Here is a 21,132-nt window from a genome sequence, read left to right as displayed (position 1 = left end):
GGGCTGAGCAGAGACATCGGCTGCTTCTTCTTGCCCCCCTCCTGGGGGGAGCTGGGTTTGGGCCTGGCAAAGGCCCTTGCTCCTGGGGCTGAGCTCCATCGTGGCTTCCCCGCTCATGCAGGGGTTCCTGCGGGTGCCTTCTGCCCCTTTGCTGTGCTGGGGGCGTCCAGCCTGGGCCGTGTCCTGGAGTGCAGGCCCAGCCCCTGCTGCTTTGGGTGCTTCGGTGCTGTTCCCCCCTTGCTAAAACCCTGCTGCTGCCGCCCTGCTCTCTGTGTCCCCCTTGCTCCGGCTGCTTGCAAAGCCCCAGGCCTGGGGCAGAGAGCTCTGAGCATCCCTACCCTGGGACCGCACTTGTCCCTTGCACCCCCTGACCCACTTTGCTGCCTTGCCATGGCACATGTGGGCTCTGGCACACGTGAGCGCTGGCACACATCTGGCTGCCTGCACCAGCTCCTCGTAGCCACCCTCCAAGATGGGCAAGTGTGGTGGGAGCAGGACGGAGGGGCCGTGGCTCCGGGTGTGCTGCAGTCCCGTGGGGACCGGGGACACCGGCTCCTCCTGCCCTTTCCTGCCTGGCAGCGGCGCCTTCGACTTTGCCTGCTCCCAGCCGGGAAGCCTCCCCTTAAACCTTCCAGCCTGCTCCTGCTTCCTTTGCCTCATTAAGAGGGGGCTGTGCTGGGAGACGTGCCTGAGGATTGGCGGATGGCAAATGTCACACCAGTCTATAAGAAGGGCAAGAAGGAGGACCCGGGCAGTTATAGACCGGTCAGCCTTACCTCCATCCCTGGAAAGGGGATGGAACAACTTATTCTTGACTCCATCTCTAGCCATATCAAGGATGAGGGGGTCATTAAGAACAGCCAACATGGTTTTATGAGGGGAAGCCACGTCTGACCAACCTTATAGCCTTCTATGAGGAAGTGACTAGGTGGAGGGATGAAGGCAGAGCGGTAGATGTGGTTTTTCTTGATTTCAGTAAGGCATTTGATACTGTCTCTCACAGCATCCTCATAGATAAGCAAAGGAAGTGTGGGCTTGACGATCAAGTAGTGAGGTGGATCGAGAACTGGTTGAAAGGAAGAAGGCAGAGAGTTGTGGTCAATGGCGCAGAATCTAGCTGGAGGTCTGTGACTAGTGGAGTCCCTCGGGGGTCGGGGCTGGGACCGGTGCTGTTTAATATTTTCATCCAGGACCTGGATGAGGGAACTGTGTGCACCCTCAGCAAGTTCGCTGAGGACACAAAACTGGGAGGAGTGGCTGACACACCCGAAGGCTGTGCTGCCATTCAGCGAGGCCTGGACAGGCTGGAGAGTTGGGCGGGGAGAAACTTGATGAAATTCAACAAGGGCAAGCGTAGAGTCTTGCATCTGGGGAAGAACAACCCCATGGACCAGCACAGGTTGGGGGTTGACCTGCTGGAAAGCAGTGAAGGGGAAAGGGACCTGGGGGTCCTGGTGGACAGGAGGATGACCATGAGCCAGCAATGTGCTCTTGTGGCCAAGAAGGCAAATGGCATCTTAGGGGGCATTAGAAAGGGTGTGGATAGTAGGTCAAGAGAGGTTCTCCTCCCCCTCCACTCAGCCTTGGTGAGGCCGCATCTGGAATATTGCGTCCAGTTCTGGGCCCCTCTGTTCAAGAAGGACAGGGAATTGCTTGAAAGAGCCCAGCGCAGAGCCACGGAGATGATGAAGGGGGTGGAACACCTCCCTTATGAGGAGAGGCTGAGGGAGCTGGGTCTCTTTAGCTTGGAGAAGAGGAGACTGAGGGGTGACTTCATCAGAGTTTACAAATATGTAAAGGGTAGGTGTCAGGATGATGGAGCTAGGCTTTTCTCAGTGATATCCAGTGCTAGGACAAGGGGCAATGGGTGTAAACTGGAGCATAGGAAGTTCCACGTTAACATCAGGAAGAACTTCTTTACTGTAAGAGTGACAGAGCACTGGAACAGGCTGCCCAGGGGGGTTGTGGAGTCTCCTACATTGGAGATATTCAAGGCCCGCCTGGACAAGTTCCTGTGTGATGTACTGTAGGTCACCCTGCTCTTGCAGGGGGGTTGCACTAGATGATCTTTTGAGGTCCCTTCCAACCCTTGGGATTCTGGGATTCTGTGAACTTCTTGGGTTAAATGGGGATGCGGCAGCAAGAGGTTGGCCCTCAGCGCTGCCCCAGTGCCACCACTGTGCCCCACTGCAAGCAGTGCCTCTGGGTGCCCACAGGTCGCACCCATGACTGTTGCCACAACCGTCCCTGTCCGGATGCTGTCGGTGTCCCGGTGCTGGTGGCTGTGGTCCAGCAGGGCCTGGCTGCTGTCCCTGTGCTGCAGCACTCAGGGAGCCTTTCCCAGCCATCAGATGCCACCTCGCTGCCAGCCTGTGCGAGCTGTCCCCATCCCTGTCCTCAGCATCCCTACAGTGACCCCCTGTCCCCAGCTTCATCCTGGCTGCCTCTTGTGGTGGCATCCGTGTGGACCCCCATGTCCCTTACAGCCCTGTGCCTCCAGACCCCACTTTGTCCATGCTCATGCTGGGGCTGTCCGGGGCCTGGCCATGGGTGCCCGCGTGTGCAGAGCAGGGTGGCTGTGCCTGTGCCTGGTGCACCCATGGAAGGGTGGATGAGCGTGTGCAGCTCTAGGGCTGCGGCCATGGGCAGGGACCGCAGCGCGGGTGTGCATCTGCCCAGGGCACACACGTGCGAGGGCAGGCACATGTGTGCTGCACATGGCTGTGGAGGGATGGAAGCGCACGTGTGAGCTTCCCTGGGCGCATGGGTACACATGGATGTGCACGTGTGCGTGTGAGATGTGCACACGCATGGATGTGCACGTGTGTGTGTGAGATGTGCACACGCATGGATGTGCACGTGTGTGTGTGAGATGTGCACACGCATGGATGTGCACGCCTGCCTGCGGATACGTGCGTGGGAGCCGTGTGAGCAGGGATCCATCCCAGCAGCACGCACTGGGGCGCAGCACGGCACGGACTCGAGCTGATGAGGAGACTCAAATCCACCTTTGTCACAACCCAGCCCTCTCTATCCCCTTGTCCGGTGCTTTCCCAACCTGCACATCCATACAACGCTCCCTCTCACTGGCCCCTGTGAAACTCTCCAGGTAAACAGTCCAATCTCCATGCTGCAGACCTCGCACAGCCCCCACATCCTCTGCCCTCCAAGGCCCCAGCTCCTCGGGCCAGGGCTGGTCACAGCACCAAGGCCTCAGGGCTCATTCCTGAGCTCTTTTTCACGCCAGTCTCATGGCTGCCACTGCCCACATCTCCCCCTTCTTTCTTCTGGATCTCCACGCTCAGCCCCTGCTTAAGGGCTCCATCAATAAGAAACTGTCTGAGCCAATGGAACCGAACAAAACAAACACTCTTAATGCAAGTTCTTCCCTCGTGCTCCTACCCTAGCAGATAAACAGGTAAAGAACAGTTCGCTTTCTGCCCTGACAGCTGGGTTTGAGCTCTAGAATGAGACTGCAGATCCAGATGCACTTTGACAGGGGTAACAACTCAACCTCTTGTGGCTGTAAAAAGCCACTGGTCCCAGCGGAGGGACACCCATCAAGACCACTACAAAACCCCCGTCCGCCCCGTAATTGGGCCCCCCCCAAAAGGTGGACATCCCCCCCCCAAAACTGCTGGAGATGGGTGCCCCCCCATGAGCGTCCCCACCCCCCCCACTTTAGCACCTTCCCAATGGATGCTTCCAACCATGGCCTCCCCCCAGACTGGGACCACCCCCTCCCCCATCCAGGACCACCCACCCCATTGTGGGGGGGGGGTCTCTATGGGCCTAAGGGTGCCACCCCACAAATCACCCTGGGGCTTGAAGCTTAAACCCCAACCCTTATTGACCCCCCCATGACATTAATGCCCCCCCCCACCAGGGTGATGGATGAGGGTCGTCCCCCCCACTGAGCATTGCTATGGTGGGGGGTGGACAGGAGCCGCTCTGTGGCGCCCCACTGAGACAGGACCCCCCCATCCCCTCCCCCCCGGTGCCAAACTGAGCCTGCCACTGACCCCTCCTCCATCGCACTGACTACCTCAGGGGCTGTGCCCCCCCCCCCCCCCCCCCCCGGTCACTGTGTCCCTATTCGGGGGGGCCGCTATGGGGGCGGGAGGGTGGTCTTGTGAGATATTAATGGGGTCCCAATGGGATCTTAATGGGGCCCTAGAGGGATCCTAATGGGATATTAACGGGGTCATAATGGCATCCTGATGGGATCTTAATGGGGTCTAAATGGATCTTAATGGGGTCCTAAAGGGGTCCTAATATCATCCTAATAGGATATTAATGGGATACTAAAGGCATATTAATGGGATATTAATTGGATCCTAAAGGGATATTAATGGCGTATTAATGGAGTCCTAAAGGGATCCTCCTTAGATCTTAAAGGATCTTCATGGATTCTGAACGTATCCTAGTGGGGTCCTAATGGGATCCTGACGGGGTCTTACTGGGATGTTAATGGGGTCCTAAAGGGATCCTATTGGGGTCTTAATGGGATCTTAATAGGATCTTCCTGGGATCTTAGTGGGATGAGGGGTGAATGGGGACCCAGGAACATGGACAAGGGTGAGCGCTGACCCCAGTCCCTTTTCCTGGCACTGGGGACACCAGTGCTGGGATCTGGGAGAGGTCCAAAGTGTGCTGGGATGGGTGTTGCAAGCTGGGATGGGTGCTTGTGGTGGGATGGATACAGCATTGAAGTGTGTGAGGTCCCAAGGGAAGATCCCAAGTCTGGAAGCGGGATGCTCCAGCTGGATGCAGGGATGAAACAGAACCATGGAAGGCTGGGTTCTCCTTCATCATTTGGGTGTGTTCCAACTGGAACAGGGAAGTTCAGGTTGGAGATAAGGAAGTGAGGGTGCTGGGACACTGGGATGGGTTGAACGGAGAAGGAGGGATGGGGCATGGAGCAACCTGGTCTAATGGAAGCTGTCCCCTCTCCTTCTTCATGCCACGGCTTGATGGTAGGGCAATGATTGGACTTGATGCTCCTGAAGGTCTTTCCCAACCTGGCTGATTCCCTGATTCCCAGCTCCCGCTTCCCACTGTGCCCTCCATCCCTCATCCCCATCCCTCCCCATGCACCAGAAGAAGAGGTGGGCGTGCAAAGCGTCCCCTCTACGGGAAAACGAGGCAACTTTACTGCAGTTCAAGCCAACTGCAGGCGATGCCGCTCCTCAAGTCTTCTTCCCCCCTAGACCCTGCAGCAACTCCCGCACCCGAGTGGCGAATTCCACCAGCACCCGAACCGGGAACGAGCAGAAGCCACTGATGCTGGAGGCCGTGGGCGCTGGCATCGTCTCCTGGGTGGGAGTGTGGGAGACGTGCTGGTGGCTCCATGTCGGGGGCGTGGCGGAGGCTCCCGCGGAGCGGAACATCCCCAGCTGGTAGAGGATCCACTCATGGAAGTGCTGCGTTGAGGTGTAGACCCCCGGATGGTTGGCCCTGGCGCAGCCGCGGCCCCAGCTCGTCAGCCCCACAACCCAGAAGAAGTTGGCGCGCTTGTCCCGGCACATGAGGGGACCGCCGCTGTCACCCTATGGAGGAGAAGGAGAGAGGATGAGGATGGGGATGGGTGGCCATGGCAACGCCGGAGGGGACCGCCACTCTCCCCTGTGGGGATGGAAGGGTTCTCCTTCATTATTTGGGCGTGAAGGGGGACCTTCCACATGGATTGGAGCCGTAGGATGAGGAGTGATGGGTTCCAACTGGAACAGGGGAGTGTGGCTTGAGATAAGGAGAAGTTGTTCCATATGAGGGTGGTGGGACACTGGCATGGGTTGGATGGAGAAGGATGGATGGGGCTTGGAGCAACCTGGTCTAATGGAAGGCGTCCCTGGCCCTTGCTTCCACCTGGATGCTTTAAGCTCCTTCCCAACCTAACCCATTCCATTAACCCGTGCTCATGACACGGTTTAGTGGTGGAATCTTGATGCTCTTAAAGCTCCAGCCTCTATGGTCTGTGCGCAGGGATGACGGCCCAGGAGGCGGATGCGCTTCCGCAGCTGGGATAAGGGGGGATGCAGAGCAAGGCCCTGCGGATGGGAGAGGAGAAGGGAGCCCCGATGGCACATCCCTACCTGGCAGGTGTCGATGCCTCCCTGCGGGTACCCAGCACAGAGGTTGTGTCTCTTGATGGCCCCTCGGTACCAATTGGTGCTGTTGCAGAGCTTGACATCGATGAGGCGGACCTTGGCCTCCTGCAGGGCTGATGGGGACGATGCCCCCGCTGTGGGGACACAAAGGGGGTCAGGGCTGGGGGTACAAGGGATGGCTTTGGGGTATTGGGGGCTGAGAAGCTCAATGGGATCCATCAACACCCCCCCCCCCCCACCCACGGCCTGGGCTGCATCCTCTTTGCTCAGTATCCTCAACATAAGGAGGATGTGAAGGGACCTTCAGCGATGGGACAAGGGCTGATGGTTTCCAGCTCAACCAGAAATGCCCAGGTTGAACAGAATGAAGTGGTGGGACACTGGGATGGGTTGGATGGAGAAGGCTGGGATGCCTCCATCCCCAGTTGGAGCAACCTCCAATAGGCCTGGATGAGCTTTACCCTCCCTTCCATCCCATTCCATGAACCCATGACCCAGCATTCCAAGGCCAACGGGGCCGTCGGGCACTCACTTCTGGCCTCCCTCGCGCCCCATCCGCTGATGAAGCACTCGGAGAGCTGGGATAGCCTGAGCGTCGCATCAGGCACGCAGGCCAGCTGCACGTGGTACCCGCACTGCACCGGCTGGTCCAGCTCCACCAAGGCGATGTCGAAGCCGCCGGAGATGCCAGTGTAATATTCATGGACCACGACCTGCCGTATCCGCCGCTTCTGGGTCTCGGCATTGGCCCAAGCCAGGTCCGTGATTCCGACCATCACGAACCAATCCGTGGTGAAGCTGGGAGGGAGTGGAAGAGCAGGGGTTGGAGCCGTAGGACAAGGGCTGATGGGTTCCGACAGGGACTTGCAGGTTGGAGGTAAGGAAGGGATTCCCTGTGAGGGTGCTGGGCACTGGGATGGCATGGACGGAGAAGGTTTGGATGCTCCATGCCTGGCAGTGCTCAAGGCCGGCTTGGAGCAAGCTGCTTTACGGAAGGCATCCCTGCCCATGGCAAGGGGTTGGAAGTGGGTGATCAAAGCTCCTTTCCAACCCAACCCAGCCGATTCCATGATCCATTCGATCCCGTGCCATTCCATTCCATCTCATTCCATGCCATTCTGTGCCATTCTAATCCATTCTATGGAGAAGAGGGGTGGGAAGGAGCCACACTCCTGGTGCTTCCCAAAGGAAAGCACTGCCCCAGGGTGGCTTAGGCTCAAGGGCTGTCAAGCTGGATCTTGTGCGCTCTTCCCAGTGCATCCAGGATGGGGAATCGGACAGGATGGGAGCTGCTCCTGGGCTATTCCCTAAGGCTGGAATCCCTCCTCTGCCTTACTTTTGCCCGACGAAGCAGTGAGCAGCCGTGAGGACCCACTGGGGGGTGATGAGGGACCCCCCGCAGATGTGCGAGGAGCCGGTGCCCCTGGGGAACTGGATGCTGACGATCCATGGCCAGGCGCCCTGCTGCGCATCCACGCCTCCGACGATGCGTGACGTCCCATAGTAATCAGCCATGGGACGGGTACCGCAAGTGCCTCTGGAAGCAGAAGCCCAACACTTGATGGTTAGCGATGAAGGGCGAGCATTGTCCCACCCCACTGGTGCCGCAGGGACAAGGGACCCTATGGGGTGCCCCATAGCTGCGCTGTGCTACCACATGGGGTGATGGCAAGGAAGTGGGGCTCCCCCAATCCCACCATCCCACTGGTGTGCCCCTGGCTGGGAGCAGCAGCATCTCCCTATGGAATAGCAGGAGCCCCGGGGCCTGGTGCCACTCACCCACAGCTGTCCCAGGAGCCTCGCACCAGCCAGGCCGAGGCCAGCAGGATGACGGCACGGAGCAAAGCCATCGCTGCCAGCACCGCTAAGGGTGACAACAAGGAGCTGCAAGCACCACTGCACCCAAAGCACAACTGCCCCAGGGACACGGGTGCTGGGTGCAGGTCCCTTGGAGCTGGTGCTGATGTCATAGAGAGGCAGGTTCCATGGGGGGGGGGTTCCGTGGGGGGGAATGGGGCGTGACCATGAGGGGTTCCATGGTGTGGGGGGGCATGCTGAGACGGGGGTGTTCTGATGGGCTTGGGGTGATTTGAATCCCTATGGGATGCTCTGGAGCTCTGTGGGATGCTCTGGAGCCCTGTGGGATGCTGTGAATCCCTATGGGATTGATTCTCTGCTTGTGGGATGCTGTGAATCCGAATGGGATCCTCTGCTTGTGGGTTGCTCTGAATCTGTATGGGCTGCTCTGCTTGTGGAATGCTCTGAGTCCCTATGGGATGCTCTGGAGCCCTATGGGATGCTCTGCATCCCTGTGGGATGCTCTGGAGCTCTGTGGGATGCTCTGGAGACCTATTGGATGCTGTGAATCCCCATGGGATTGATTCTCTGCTTGTGGGATGCTGTGAATCCGTATGGGCTGCTCTGCTTGTGGAATGCTCTGAGTCCCTATAGGATGCTCTGCCTGTGGGATGCTCTGAATACCTATGGGAAGCTCTGCCTGTGGGATGACCTGAATCCCTGTAGGATGTTCTGCTTGTGAGATGCTCTGAAACCCTATGGGATGCTCTTTTTGTGGGATGATCTGAATCCCTATGGGTTGCTCAGCTTGTTGGATGTTCTCAATCCCTATGGGATGCTCTGCTTGTGGGATGCTCTGAATCCCTGTGGGATGCTCTGGAGCCCTATGGGATGCTCTGAATACCTCTGGGATGCTCTGGAGCCCTATGAGATGCTCTGAATTCCTCTGGGATGCTCTGCTTGTGGGATGCTGTGGAGCTCCCTTGTGCCACCAGCTCCTTCCCAAGATCCATACCCCAGAGAATATCCACACTGCAGCACAGAGGTGTGGGATCATGGAGTCATGGAATCCTGGAGTCATGCAACGGGTTGGGTTGAAGGCACCTTAAAGCTCTTCCAGCTCCAACCCCTTCCATGGGCAGGAACACCTTCCATAGAGCAGGATGCTCCAAGCCCAATCCAACCATGCCCGCTCCCAAGAACACCCCACAAACCCAATTAACTTGGACGGTTTTACCTCAAGGGTTTCAAACCAGTCCAGCCATGTTTGGAAATCAGTGCACACACAGCCAGAATCATGGAAGCCACCCACTCAGACGGGGACTCTGGTACAATACGGGGACGCCCTAGGAACTGCCCCAGGAACAGAGGAAGAACGTGTCCAGGGGATGGTGGGATTCTTGAAGCTCCTGGGACTGAACGGTTATCGGGGATCCAGATTAAAGGCCCAACTAATTCAAACCCGAGTTTCCTCCTTAGGATATGAAGTAACAGGAGGACAGAGAGAACTTGGAATCGCCGGAAAAGAAGCCCTTTGTCAAACTCCACGACCGTTGACCGTCAAGGAGCTCCGGATGTTCCCGGGAATGACGGTATGGGGCAGACTTGAGATCCACGATTACGGTGTTCTGGTAGGACCACGCTAGGAACTGTTAAAAGGAAACCCTCCCTCTTTGGAACGGACTGATGCAGCAGAGGGGGCTTTTGGAAATTCAGGAAGAGAGCAAATGAGAGCTGCAGCTCTGGGACTTCCGGATGCAAACCAACCCTGTTGGCTGTATTCTGATGGAAAACAAGGAACAGCCTCGGGGGTCCTGGCTCAGGGACCCTAGAAAAGGGCAGTGGCATCGTTTGCGAAAGAGCTGAATGAAGCGAGCAGAGCACGGCCCGGATGCCTGAGGGCTGTGGCGGCGGTTCTCATGAATACGGAAGAGGCCGCAAACTCTCCTTGGGACAGAAGATGACTGTACTGGTGTCCATGTTGTATCGGCAGCCGTGGAACAGAAAGGAGCCCACTGGTTATCTCCTTCACGGTTTTCAAAGTACCAGGCCACCCCTGTGGAACAGGATGATATAGAAATTGTGGTCACCGATGTGGTGAACCCAGCATCCTTTCTGCAGGAACCACTAACACACGAGTGCTTGGCCACTGGAAAGACTGCGCATTGGAGCCCACCAGATTTGGTTCTTGGTTTACTGATGGGAACCGCTCCATGAAAAAGGGTGATCGAAAGGCAGGATATGCCCTTACCACCACTTGACAGGTAACAGAAGCTAAACCTTTACCAGCAAACCCCTCTGCCCGGAAGGCAGAAATAACAGCATTATCGAGAGCCTGGAACTGGCTAAAGACAAAAGGATCAATATTTGGGCTGATTCTAAATACGCGTTTGGTGTGGTCCATGCACACGGAGCCATCTGGAAAGAACGAGGGCTTTTGAACAGCCAAGGGAAACAGATTAAACGTGCTGCAGAAACTGCTGTTCGGCTGCCTGAGGAAGGAGCTGTTATGTATTGTAGAGGGCATCAACACGGTGACCCTGATCAGGAAATCGGAACTAATTTGGCCGATTTGGAAGCCAAACGAGCATCTGAACAAGGTAAAATCATGTCCTTAATCCCTGACGGCAAACGGACAACTGGGAAATCTGAACCCAGATATTCAAAAGGGGATGAAAAGCTGACTCAAGATCTGAAAAGACAGGAAAACAAAGAGGGCTGGGTTCAGATAGCTGATGGGCCCACTGTAATTGCCTATAATCCACTCTGGAAGCTGGTTCAGGAGCACAATGAAACTCATTGGCTGAAAACAGAAATCAAACTGGGACAATCGGGTGAGGAAGTTCTCTGGGACAGCAGTGGCAAATCGATTTTTCTGAATGACTGAGCAAAGGAGGTTATTGCTATTTGTTGGTGTTCAAAAGAATATTGGGGACAAGAGCGACAGGTTTGGATTTTCCATTTCACCCTTGCAGACCTGGAGACCGGGGTTAAGAAGATTATACCTGTGTACAAAGCAGTGCCACAGGTGTAAGTCGCTGTTCAAACTGCAATCACTCTATGAATATTAGATGGTTTCGCAGTTCAGTGGTGGCCCGTTCCTGAAGGGAAACGATGGGATGGGTTATGCGGAGAAAATGCTCATAATACTCCACCCCGACTGGAAGGGGGCATGCACCTTAGGTGCTGTGGTACCCATTCTTGCTAGTATTGGGTTCACAAGGGGGGGGTTGTTCCATAATCAATGGTTCCTACATAGATCAAAGTGGCAGAATTGAAACAGACCTGGAGGAAATTTGGAACCAAACGGAAATATTTCATGCAATGACCAACGATGATACCTCCTGGGGTTTTGAAGAAATCTGGTGTCGTGGTTTAAACCCTACCACAAAAGCTCGTTCACTCACTCCCCCCCCCCCCTTTTCTCTTTCTCCCTCTTTCTTTCCTTCCCCCCACCCCAACCCTCCCCGCTCCTAGAGGGATGGGGAGGAGAATCGAGAGAATGTAACTCCCACGGGCTGAGGTAAGAACAGCCCAGTAACTAAGGTATAACACAAATCACTGCTGCTACCGCCAACTGATAAGAGAAAATAGCAAGAGAACACGATACCACCGCCGAGCGAGTTCGAGCCCCCCGAAGTGAGACCGTGCCCTTCCGGGTAACTCCCAGTTACATCCTGGGCATGCCGTGCTGTGGTATGGAATACCTCTTTGGCTAGCTTGGGTCAGGTGTCCTGCCTCTGCTTCCTCCCAGCCTCCCCTCGTCCCCGGCAGAGCATGAGGCTCACAAAGTCCTTGGCCAGAATAAACATTATTTGACAACAACTAAAACCAATCGGTGTTATCAGCTCTGTTCCCAGGCTGGAAGTCAAAACACAGAGCTTGCGCCAGTTACTAAGAAGGAGCAAAACGGCTCCTGGTAAACCCAGGACAGGTGTCGTGTGTGTTCCATCAGAAGTGTGCTCCGCACCTCTTGGCTGTAAGCGGTGCAGGATGGCACCACGTTGTAAGCTCAAGCTCTAATCAGCAGAAACATCGGAAGCAAGGAATGTCCCTGTTGTCTGTGCCCCCAAACACACAGGAAAGGAACCACAGGCATCTCCGTAGCTTGTGATTTGAAAGGTTAAAGGGGGGCACTTAAAAACCCAACTGGTTCCAATTAGGGGAGGCCGTTCCAGGACATGGAATGGAAATGCCACGTGGACTTCACTTACCTTGACCCATGGTCTCCTATAGGAATTAGCAGTCAGTGTTTGGACTTGTAAAGACATCAACAGGAGTACAAAAAGGACTGTGTGACCTGAGCACACTTGTTTTGGCTTTAATGAAAGGAAGGGTATAAAAAACACAAGGGTACTCGATATAAAGGCTTCTTGGTGGAATTTGGGTGTTGGGAGAGTCGTGTCTGGCTTTCCCGGTCGGGATCTGTAAATGAAGGAAGAAGGGTGCTTTAAAACACCTTCACCGACAAGAAAAGCACTCCCTGAACAATACGAAATGCCGTGGCTTTCTCTGAAGCTTGCAAGTAGAGAAAAATCACTGAGTAATTATTTTGATTGCCAATTATCTCCACTATTATCCTGCTGTTCTGTTCTCAGTCCCTTCTGAACTCACTTTTGCTGCCCTTTGGAGGATACAACAGCTTCCCCAGCATCCAAAAGAGGGTTATTCATTGATATAGCCTTCAGATTGATGCAGTTTGAATTACAGTATGTTAAGGTGGAAAGTCTGGTCTCCTCGTTGCACCTAAACAGTGTGGAAATCGCTGAAGTGCCCATCTTTGTCCCCAAAATGGGAAGTTTGTAATTGTTACTGTACTGTTGTTAAGATTTAACAGGTGCAAAACCTTTGCAAGTCACTGGTTGTGAATCGTGTGAAACTGCCACGTCCTGCTAAAAAATACTGATTTATTATGCTATTTATTTGATGGGCTTGTCAGATCTATAGCATTTGAATTGTTTTTAACCCTTACATATTACCTAAGGAGTAAATTTAGTCTGTTCACGAAGATGAGACCTCACCCGGAGCATTGTGTGCAGTTCTGGTGTCCTCAACATAAAAAGGACATGGAGCTGTTAGAACAAGCCCAGAGGAGGCCACGAGGATGATCAGGGGCTGGAGCACCTCCCGTATGAAGACAGGCTGAGGAAGTTGGGGCTGTTCAGCCTGGAGAAGAGAAACTGCGTGGAGACCTCAGAGCAGCCTTCCAGTATCTGAAGGGGGGCTATAGGGATGCTGGGGAGGGACTCTTCGTCAGGGACTGTAGTGACAGGACAAGGGGTAACGGGTTAAAACTTAAACAGGGGAAGTTTAGATTGGATATAAGGAGGAAATCCTTTCCTGTTAGGGTGGTGAGACACTGGAATATAACCCCCATTTTCAAGAAGGGCAAAATGGAAGACCCGGGGAATTACAGAGCAGTCAGTCTCACCTCCATGCCTGGTTAAATCTTGGAGCACATTCTCCTGGATGGCATGCTAAGGCACATGAAAAACAACAAGGTGCTTGGTGGCAGCCAGCATGGCTTCACTAAGAGGAAATCCTGCCTGACCAATTTGGTGGCCTTCTATGATGGGGCTACAGAACTGATGGATAAGGGTAAAGCAGTTGATGTCATCTACCTGGACTTGTGCAAAGCGTTTGACACTGTCCCACACGACATCCTTCTCTCTAAATTGGAGAGATATCAATTTGATGGATGGACCACTCGGTGGATAAAGAACTGGCTGGACGGCCACACACAAAGAGTTGTGGTCAGTGGCGCGATGTCCGGCTGGAGACCGGTAACGAGTGGTGTCCCTCAGGGATCGGTGTTGGGACCGGTCTTGTTTAACATCTTCATCGCTGACATGGACAGTGGGATTGAGTGCGCCCTCAGCACGTTTGCCGATGACAACAAGCTGTGTGGTCCGGTTGATACGCTGGAGGGAAGGGATGCCATCCAGAGGGACCTTGACACGCTTGTGAGGTGGGCTGATGCCAGCCTTATGAAGTTCAACCACGACAAGTGCAGGGTCCTACACCTGGGTCGGAGCAATCCCAGGCACAGCTACAGACTGGGCAAAGAAGAGATTCAGAGCAGCCCAAGGAGAAGGACTTGGGGGTGCTGGTCGATGAGAAAATGAACATGAGCTGGCTGCAGTGTGCGCTCGCAGCCCAGAAACCAACCGGATCCTGGGCTGCATCCAACCAGCAGGTGGAAGGAGGTGATCCTGCCCCTCTACTCTGCTCTTGTGAGACCTCACCTGGAGCATTGTGTGCAGTTCTGGTGTCCTCAACATAAAAAGGACATGGAACTGCTGGAACAAGTCCAGAGGAGGCCACGAGGATGATCAGGGGCTGGAGCACCTCCCGTATGAAGACAGGCGGAGGAAGTTGGGGCTGTTCAGCCTGGAGAAGAGAAGGCTGCGTGGGGACCTAATAGCAGCCTTCCAGTACCTGATGGGGGCCTATAGGGATGCTGGGGAGGGACTCTTCATCAGGGACTGTAGTGACAGGACAAGGGGTAATGGGTTAAAACTTAAACAGGGGAAGTTTAAATTGGATGTAAGGAGGAAATTCTTTCCTGTTAGGGTGCTGAGGCACTGGAATGGGTTGCCCAGGGTGGTTGTGAGTGCTCTTGGCAAGGCAGCAAAGGGGATCAGGGGGTGCAAGGGACAAGTGCGGTCCCAGGGTAGGGATGCTCAGAGCTCTCTGCCCCAGGCCTGGGGCTTTGCAAGCAGCCGGAGCAAGGGGGACACAGAGAGCAGGGCAGCAGCAGCAGGGTTTTAGCAAGGGGGGAACAGCACCGAAGCACCCAAAGCAGCAGGGGCTGGGCCTGCACTCCAGGACACGGCCCAGGCTGGACGCCCCCAGCACAGCAAAGGGGCAGAAGGCACCCGCAGGAACCCCTGCATGAGCGGGGAAGCCACGATGGAGCTCAGCCCCAGGAGCAAGGGCCTTTGCCAGGCCCAAACCCAGCTCCCCCCAGGAGGGGGGCAAGAAGAAGCAGCCGATGTCTCTGCTCAGCCCTCTGCTTTGAACCAAACTATTTATGAACGACAATAAATCATCTGCTGCAAAACACATCCAGGGCTGGGCTGGGAATGGGGGACAGGGAAAGGGGGACAGGGAATGAGGACAAGGAATGGGGGACAGGGAATGGGGACAGGGCAGGGACTTGGGGGTGACTGTGAGGAGAAGAAACACTTAAGGGGAGCGCTGTGGGGCTGCAAGGAGGACGCAGAGGAAGGAAGAAATCTGGTAACTGGGTTAGGGACACGGGGAGGGATCCGGGAGCCGTCAGCGCAAGAACTTCATTGGCTGGGGGCGGGCGCAAGGGGTTGGGGACAGTTCCTTGGGTCTCCTCCTGCTGCCCTTCCGGGTGCTGTTCCCCCAGCGAGGCTCTGAGGAAGACAAGAGCAGAGAAACAGATGAGGCAGCTCCTGGGCAACAGCAGCAAACCCAGAGCCCCTCCTGAGGAGGATCCAAGCCTCCTCCTTCCCACCCCTCTCCAAGGACCCTTCCCAAGGCTGTGGCTGCAGCCAGGAACAGCAAACCCCAAACGGCCTCTTCCAGCAGCACCAAACATCCCATTCCCAGGTGTTTGCCCCCCCAGACTAGAACGGGGCTGGCACAGCAGCAGCTCGCCGAGGCAGGGAGCACTCCTAGCGCCCATCACGCTGCAGGGAAAGGGCTTCCCTGGGTGCCTGCCTGGGTGCGGAGGAGCACAGGGCTCACCTGGGATGCGGGAGCGCTGCACACAGCTCTTGCTGCTGCGCTGCAGTTGGGCAGTGCAGCTCTGGAGGCCCCCCGGGCACGGCAGGACGACGCTGGCACAAGGGAGCTCCAAGGCATCCCACAAGCAGAGCATCCCAGAGGGATTCAGAGCATCTCATGGGGCTCCAGAGCATCCCACAGGGATTCAGAGCATCCCATAGGGCTCCAGAGCATCCCATAGGGATTCAGACCATCCCACAAGCAGAGCATCCCATAGGGATTCAGACCATCCCACAAGCAGAGCATCCCATAGGAATTCAGATCATCCCACAAGCAGAGCATCCCATAGGGATTCAGAGCATCCCACAAGCAGAGCATCCTACAGGGACTCAGAGCATTCCACAAGCAGAGCAGCCCATACAGATTCAGAGCATCCCACAAGCAGAGAATCCTATAGGGATTCATAGCATCCCACAAGCAGAGAATCAATCCCATAGGGATTCAAAGCATCCAATAGGGCTCCAGAGCATCCCACAGAGTTCTGGAGCATCCCAAAGGGATTCAGTGCATCCCACAAGCAGAGCATCCAACAGGGCTCCAGAGCATCCCACAGAGCTCCAGAGCATCCCATAGGGATTCAAATCACCCCAAGCCCATCAGAACACCCCCGTCTCAGCAGGCCCCCACACAGCATGGAACCCCTCATGGTCACGCCCCATTCCCCCCCCACTGAACCCCCCCCATGGAACCTGCCTCTCTATGACATCAGCACCAGCTCCAAGGGACCTGCACCCAGCACCCGTGTCCCTGGGGCAGTTGTGCTTTGGGTGCAGTGGTGCTTGCAGCTCCTTGTTGTCACCCTTAGCGGTGCTGGCAGCGATGGCTTTGCTCCGTGCCGTCATCCTGCTGGCCTCGGCCTGGCTGGTGCGAGGCTCCTGGGACAGCTGTGGGTGAGTGGCACCAGGCCCCGGGGCTCCTGCTATTCCATAGGGAGATGCTGCTGCTCCCAGCCAGGGGCACACCAGTGGGATGGTGGGATTGGGGGAGCCCCACTTCCTTGCCATCACCCCATGTGGTAGCACAGCGCAGCTATGGGGCACCCCATAGGGTCCCTTGTACCTGCGGCACCAGTGGGGTGGGACAATGCTCGCCCTTCATCGCTAACCATCAAGTGTTGGGCTTCTGCTTCCAGAGGCACTTGCGGTACCCGTCCCATGGCTGATTACTATGGGACGTCACGCATCGTCGGAGGCGTGGATGCGCAGCAGGGCGCCTGGCCATGGATCGTCAGCATCCAGTTCCCCAGGGGCACCGGCTCCTCGCACATCTGCGGGGGGTCCCTCATCACCCCCCAGTGGGTCCTCACGGCTGCTCACTGCTTCGTCGGGCAAAAGTAAGGCAGAGGAGGGATTCCAGCCTTAGGGAATAGCCCAGGAGCAGCTCCCATCCTGTCCGATTCCCCATCCTGGATGCACTGGGAAGAGCGCACAAGATCCAGCTTGACAGCCCTTGAGCCTAAGCCACCCTGGGGCAGTGCTTTCCTTTGGGAAGCACCAGGAGTGTGGCTCCTTCCCACCCCTCTTCTCCATAGAATGGATTAGAATGGCACAGAATGGCATGGAATGAGATGGAATGGAATGGCACGGGATCGAATGGATCATGGAATCAGCTGGGTTGGGTTGGAAAGGAGCTTGGGATCACCCACTTCCAACCCCTTGCCATGGGCAGGGATGCCTTCCGTAAAGCAGCTTGCTCCAAGCCGGCCTTGAGCACTGCCAGGCATGGAGCATCCAAACCTTCTCTGTCCATGCCATCCCAGTGCCCCAGCACCCTCCCAGGGAATCCCTTCCTTATCTCCAACCTGCAAGTCCCTGTCGGAACCCATCAGCCCTTGTCCTACGGCTCCAACCCCTGCTCTTCCACTCCCTCCCAGCTTCACCACGGATTGGTTCGTGATGGTCGGAATCACGGACCTGGCTTGGGCCAATGCCGAGACCCAGAAGCGGCGGATACGGCAGGTCGTGGTCCATGAATATTACACCGGCATCTCCGGCGGCTTCGACATCGCCTTGGTGGAGCTGGACCAGCCGGTGCAGTGCGGGTACCACGTGCAGCTGGCCTGCGTGCCCGATGCGACGCTCAGGCTATCCCAGCTCTCCGAGTGCTTCATCAGCGGATGGGGCGCGAGGGAGGCCAGAAGTGAGTGCCCGACGGCCCCGTTGGCCTTGGAATGCTGGGTCATGGGTTCATGGAATGGGATGGAAGGGAGGTTAAAGCTCATCCAGGCCTATTGGAGGTTGCTCCAACTGGGGAAGGAGCAAACCAGCCTTCTCCATCCAACCCATCCCAGTGTCCCACCACTTCATTCTGTTCAACCTGAGCATTTCTGGTTGAGCTGGAAACCAGAAGCACTTGTCCCATCGCTTCACGTCCTCCTTATGTTGAGGATACTGAGCAAAGAGGATGCAGCCCAGGCCGTGGGGGGGTGTTGATGGATCCCATTGAGCTTCTCAGCCCCCAATACCCCAAAGCCATCCCTTGTACCCCCAGCCCTGACCCCCTTTGTGTCCCCACAGCGGGGGCATCGTCCCCATCAGCCCTGCAGGAGGCCAAGGTCCGCCTCATTGATGTCAAGCTCTGCAACAGCACCAATTGGTACCGAGGGGCCATCAAGAGACACAACCTCTGTGCTGGGTACCCGCAGGGAGGCATCGACACCTGCCAGGTAGGGATGTGCCATCGGGGCTCCCTTCTCCTCTCCCATCCGCAGGGCCTTGCTCTGCATCCCCCCTTATCCCAGCTGCGGAAGTGCATCCGCCTCCTGGGCCGTCATCCCTGCGCACAGACCATAGAGGCTGGAGCTTTAAGAGCATCAAGATTCCACCACTAAACCGTGTCATGAGCACGGGTTCATGGAATGGGTTAGGTTGGGAAGGAGCTTAAAGCATCCAGGTGGAAGCAAGGGCCAGGGACGCCTTCCATTAGACCAGGTTGCTCCAAGCCCCATCCATCCTTCTCCATCCAACCCATGCCAGTGTCCCACCACCCTCATATGGAACAACTTCTCCTTATCTCAAGCCACACTCCCCTGTTCCAGTTGGAACCCATCACTCCTCATCCTACGGCTCCAATCCATGTGGAAGGTCCCCCTTCACGCCCAAATAATGAAGGAGAACCCTTCCATCCCCACAGGGGAGAGTGGCGGTCCCCTCCGGCGTTGCCATGGCCACCCATCCCCATCCTCATCCTCTCTCCTTCTCCTCCATAGGGTGACAGCGGCGGTCCCCTCATGTGCCGGGACAAGCGCGCCAACTTCTTCTGGGTTGTGGGGCTGACGAGCTGGGGCCGCGGCTGCGCCAGGGCCAACCATCCGGGGGTCTACACCTCAACGCAGCACTTCCATGAGTGGATCCTCTACCAGCTGGGGATGTTCCGCTCCGCGGGAGCCTCCGCCACGCCCCCGACATGGAGCCACCAGCACGTCTCCCACACTCCCACCCAGGAGACGATGCCGGCGCCCACGGCCTCCAGCATCAGTGGCTTCTGCTCGTTCCCGGTTCGGGTGCTGGTGGAATTCGCCACTCGGGTGCGGGAGTTGCTGCAGGGTCTAGGGGGGAAGAAGACTTGAGGAGCGGCATCGCCTGCAGTTGGCTTGAACTGCAGTAAAGTTGCCTCGTTTTCCCGTAGAGGGGACGCTTTGCACGCCCACCTCTTCTTCTGGTGCATGGGGAGGGATGGGGATGAGGGATGGAGGGCACAGTGGGAAGCGGGAGCTGGGAATCAGGGAATCAGCCAGGTTGGGAAAGACCTTCAGGAGCATCAAGTCCAATCATTGCCCTACCATCAAGCCGTGGCATGAAGAAGGAGAGGGGACAGCTTCCATTAGACCAGGTTGCTCCATGCCCCATCCCTCCTTCTCCATTCAACCCATCCCAGTGTCCCAGCACCCTCACTTCCTTATCTCCAACCTGAACTTCCCTGTTCCAGTTGGAACACACCCAAATGATGAAGGAGAACCCAGCCTTCCATGGTTCTGTTTCATCCCTGCATCCAGCTGGAGCATCCCACTTCATCCCTGCATCCAGCTGGCGCATCCTGCTTCCAGGCTTGGGATCTTCCCTTGGGACCTCACAAGTGTCGTGCTTTAAACCCAACTACAAACCTCGTTTGCTCACTCCCCCCCTTCTTGCCCTCCCCCTGCTCCTGGAGGGACGGAGAGGAGAATCAGAAAGAATGCAACTCCCACGGGTTGAGATAAGAGCAGTTTAGTAACTAAGGTATAACAGAAATCACTGCTGCTACCACCAATAATAATAATGATAAAGGAAATAATAAGAGGAAAGAAGAGATAGATATCCTGATAGAGGTGATGGAGCTGATGGGGCTGATGGAGGTGATGGAGCTGATGGAGCTGATGGGGCTGATGGAGATGTTGGAGCTGATGGAGCTGATGGGGCTGATGGAGCTGATGGGGCAGATGGAGCTGATGGAGCTGATGGAGGTGATGGGGCTGTCGGCGCTGATGGAGGTGATGGGGCTGATGGAGCTGGGGCTGCGCTGCCCCTCTCGCTGTTCCAGCCAGCAGCTCTTGTGTCACCCGATCCATCCGTTCCTCCCAGGCCTGGATTCACCCCCAGGTCACTTTAAACACACTGAGCAGGGCTCCTCCCGTGTGCCCCGCGTGTTGCAGGCGCTCTTTAGGCCTTGTCTGTGGGGTCTCTACAAACTGCCCCAGTGCTCCCATAGATGGAAAGGGTTTGGGTTTGTTTTCCTTCACTGCACGGCTCCGGTGTCCATCCCGGCCGTGCCACCGCTGGAGCGCTGGGAAGCGGATCGGGGGGCAGCTTCTTTTGCACACGGTGATGCAACAGCTGAGGGGGCCACACTGTTGCTTCCAACCCCTTAAAAACTAATGTGGGAACCCGACAACAGAAAGCACACAGAACACTGCCTGCCACCAACACACACGCACACAGACACAGACACACGCATGGGATCGCACAAGCACACTCCCCACAATGGCAGTGTTTGAAACACAAAACCCGGACCATCATTACGCCACTCCACAGCCCCCTGCACAGAACGTGGCGCCAGGACCCCGAGAGGATGGACGATCAGGCTGGAAAAGTCTCCAGGGGTCGATGGCAACATGGATCTATTTGTATGTGCCAGCCCCTGGTACAGAATCACAGAATCCCAGAATCCCAAGGGTTGGAAGGGACCTAAAAAGATCATCTAGTCCAACCCCCCTGCAAGAGCAGGGTAACCTACAGTACATCACACAGGAACTTGTCCAGGCGGGCCTTGAATATCTCCAGTGTAGGAGACTCCACAACCCCCCTGGGCAACCTGTTCCAGTGCTCTGTCACTCTTACAGTAAAGAAGTTCTTCCTGATGTTAACGTGGAACTTCCTATGTTCCAGTTTACACCCATTGCCCCTTGTCCTATCACTGGATATCACTGAAAAAAGCCTAGCTCCATCATCCTGACACCTACCCTTTACATATTTGTAAACATTGATGAGGTCAC

At 56.1% G+C, this 21,132-nt stretch overlaps 2 protein-coding genes across 2 annotated transcripts in view; one reads left to right on the top strand and one right to left on the bottom strand.

The window, feature by feature from the left end:
- Positions 1-5,189: 5,189 nt before the first annotated feature.
- The window catches only part of LOC136024280 (acrosin-like), a 67,462-nt gene continuing 51,519 nt past the window's right edge, over positions 5,190-21,132 (bottom strand). The window contains exons 2-5 of the mRNA XM_065699497.1: positions 7,444-7,644; positions 6,640-6,905; positions 6,093-6,241; positions 5,190-5,549 (exon numbers count right to left, since the gene is read on the bottom strand). Coding sequence (XP_065555569.1) covers positions 5,190-5,549; positions 6,093-6,241; positions 6,640-6,905; positions 7,444-7,622 — 954 coding nt within the window. The 5' untranslated portion in view covers positions 7,623-7,644. The remainder of the gene's footprint in view (positions 5,550-6,092; positions 6,242-6,639; positions 6,906-7,443; positions 7,645-21,132) is intronic.
- Positions 16,417-19,290, top strand: LOC136024061 (acrosin-like). The gene is made up of 4 exons (XM_065699128.1): positions 16,417-16,985; positions 17,520-17,801; positions 18,179-18,327; positions 18,871-19,290. The coding sequence occupies exons 1-4, from the start codon at positions 16,694-16,696 to the stop codon at positions 19,228-19,230; spliced, it is 1,083 nt and encodes a 360-aa protein (XP_065555200.1). The 5' UTR covers positions 16,417-16,693; the 3' UTR covers positions 19,231-19,290.

Source organism: Lathamus discolor, chromosome 20 (genome assembly GCF_037157495.1).
Source record: "Lathamus discolor isolate bLatDis1 chromosome 20, bLatDis1.hap1, whole genome shotgun sequence".
NCBI classification, from domain to species: Eukaryota; Metazoa; Chordata; class Aves; order Psittaciformes; family Psittacidae; genus Lathamus; species Lathamus discolor.
This window is presented reverse-complemented; position numbering and strand designations above follow the sequence as displayed.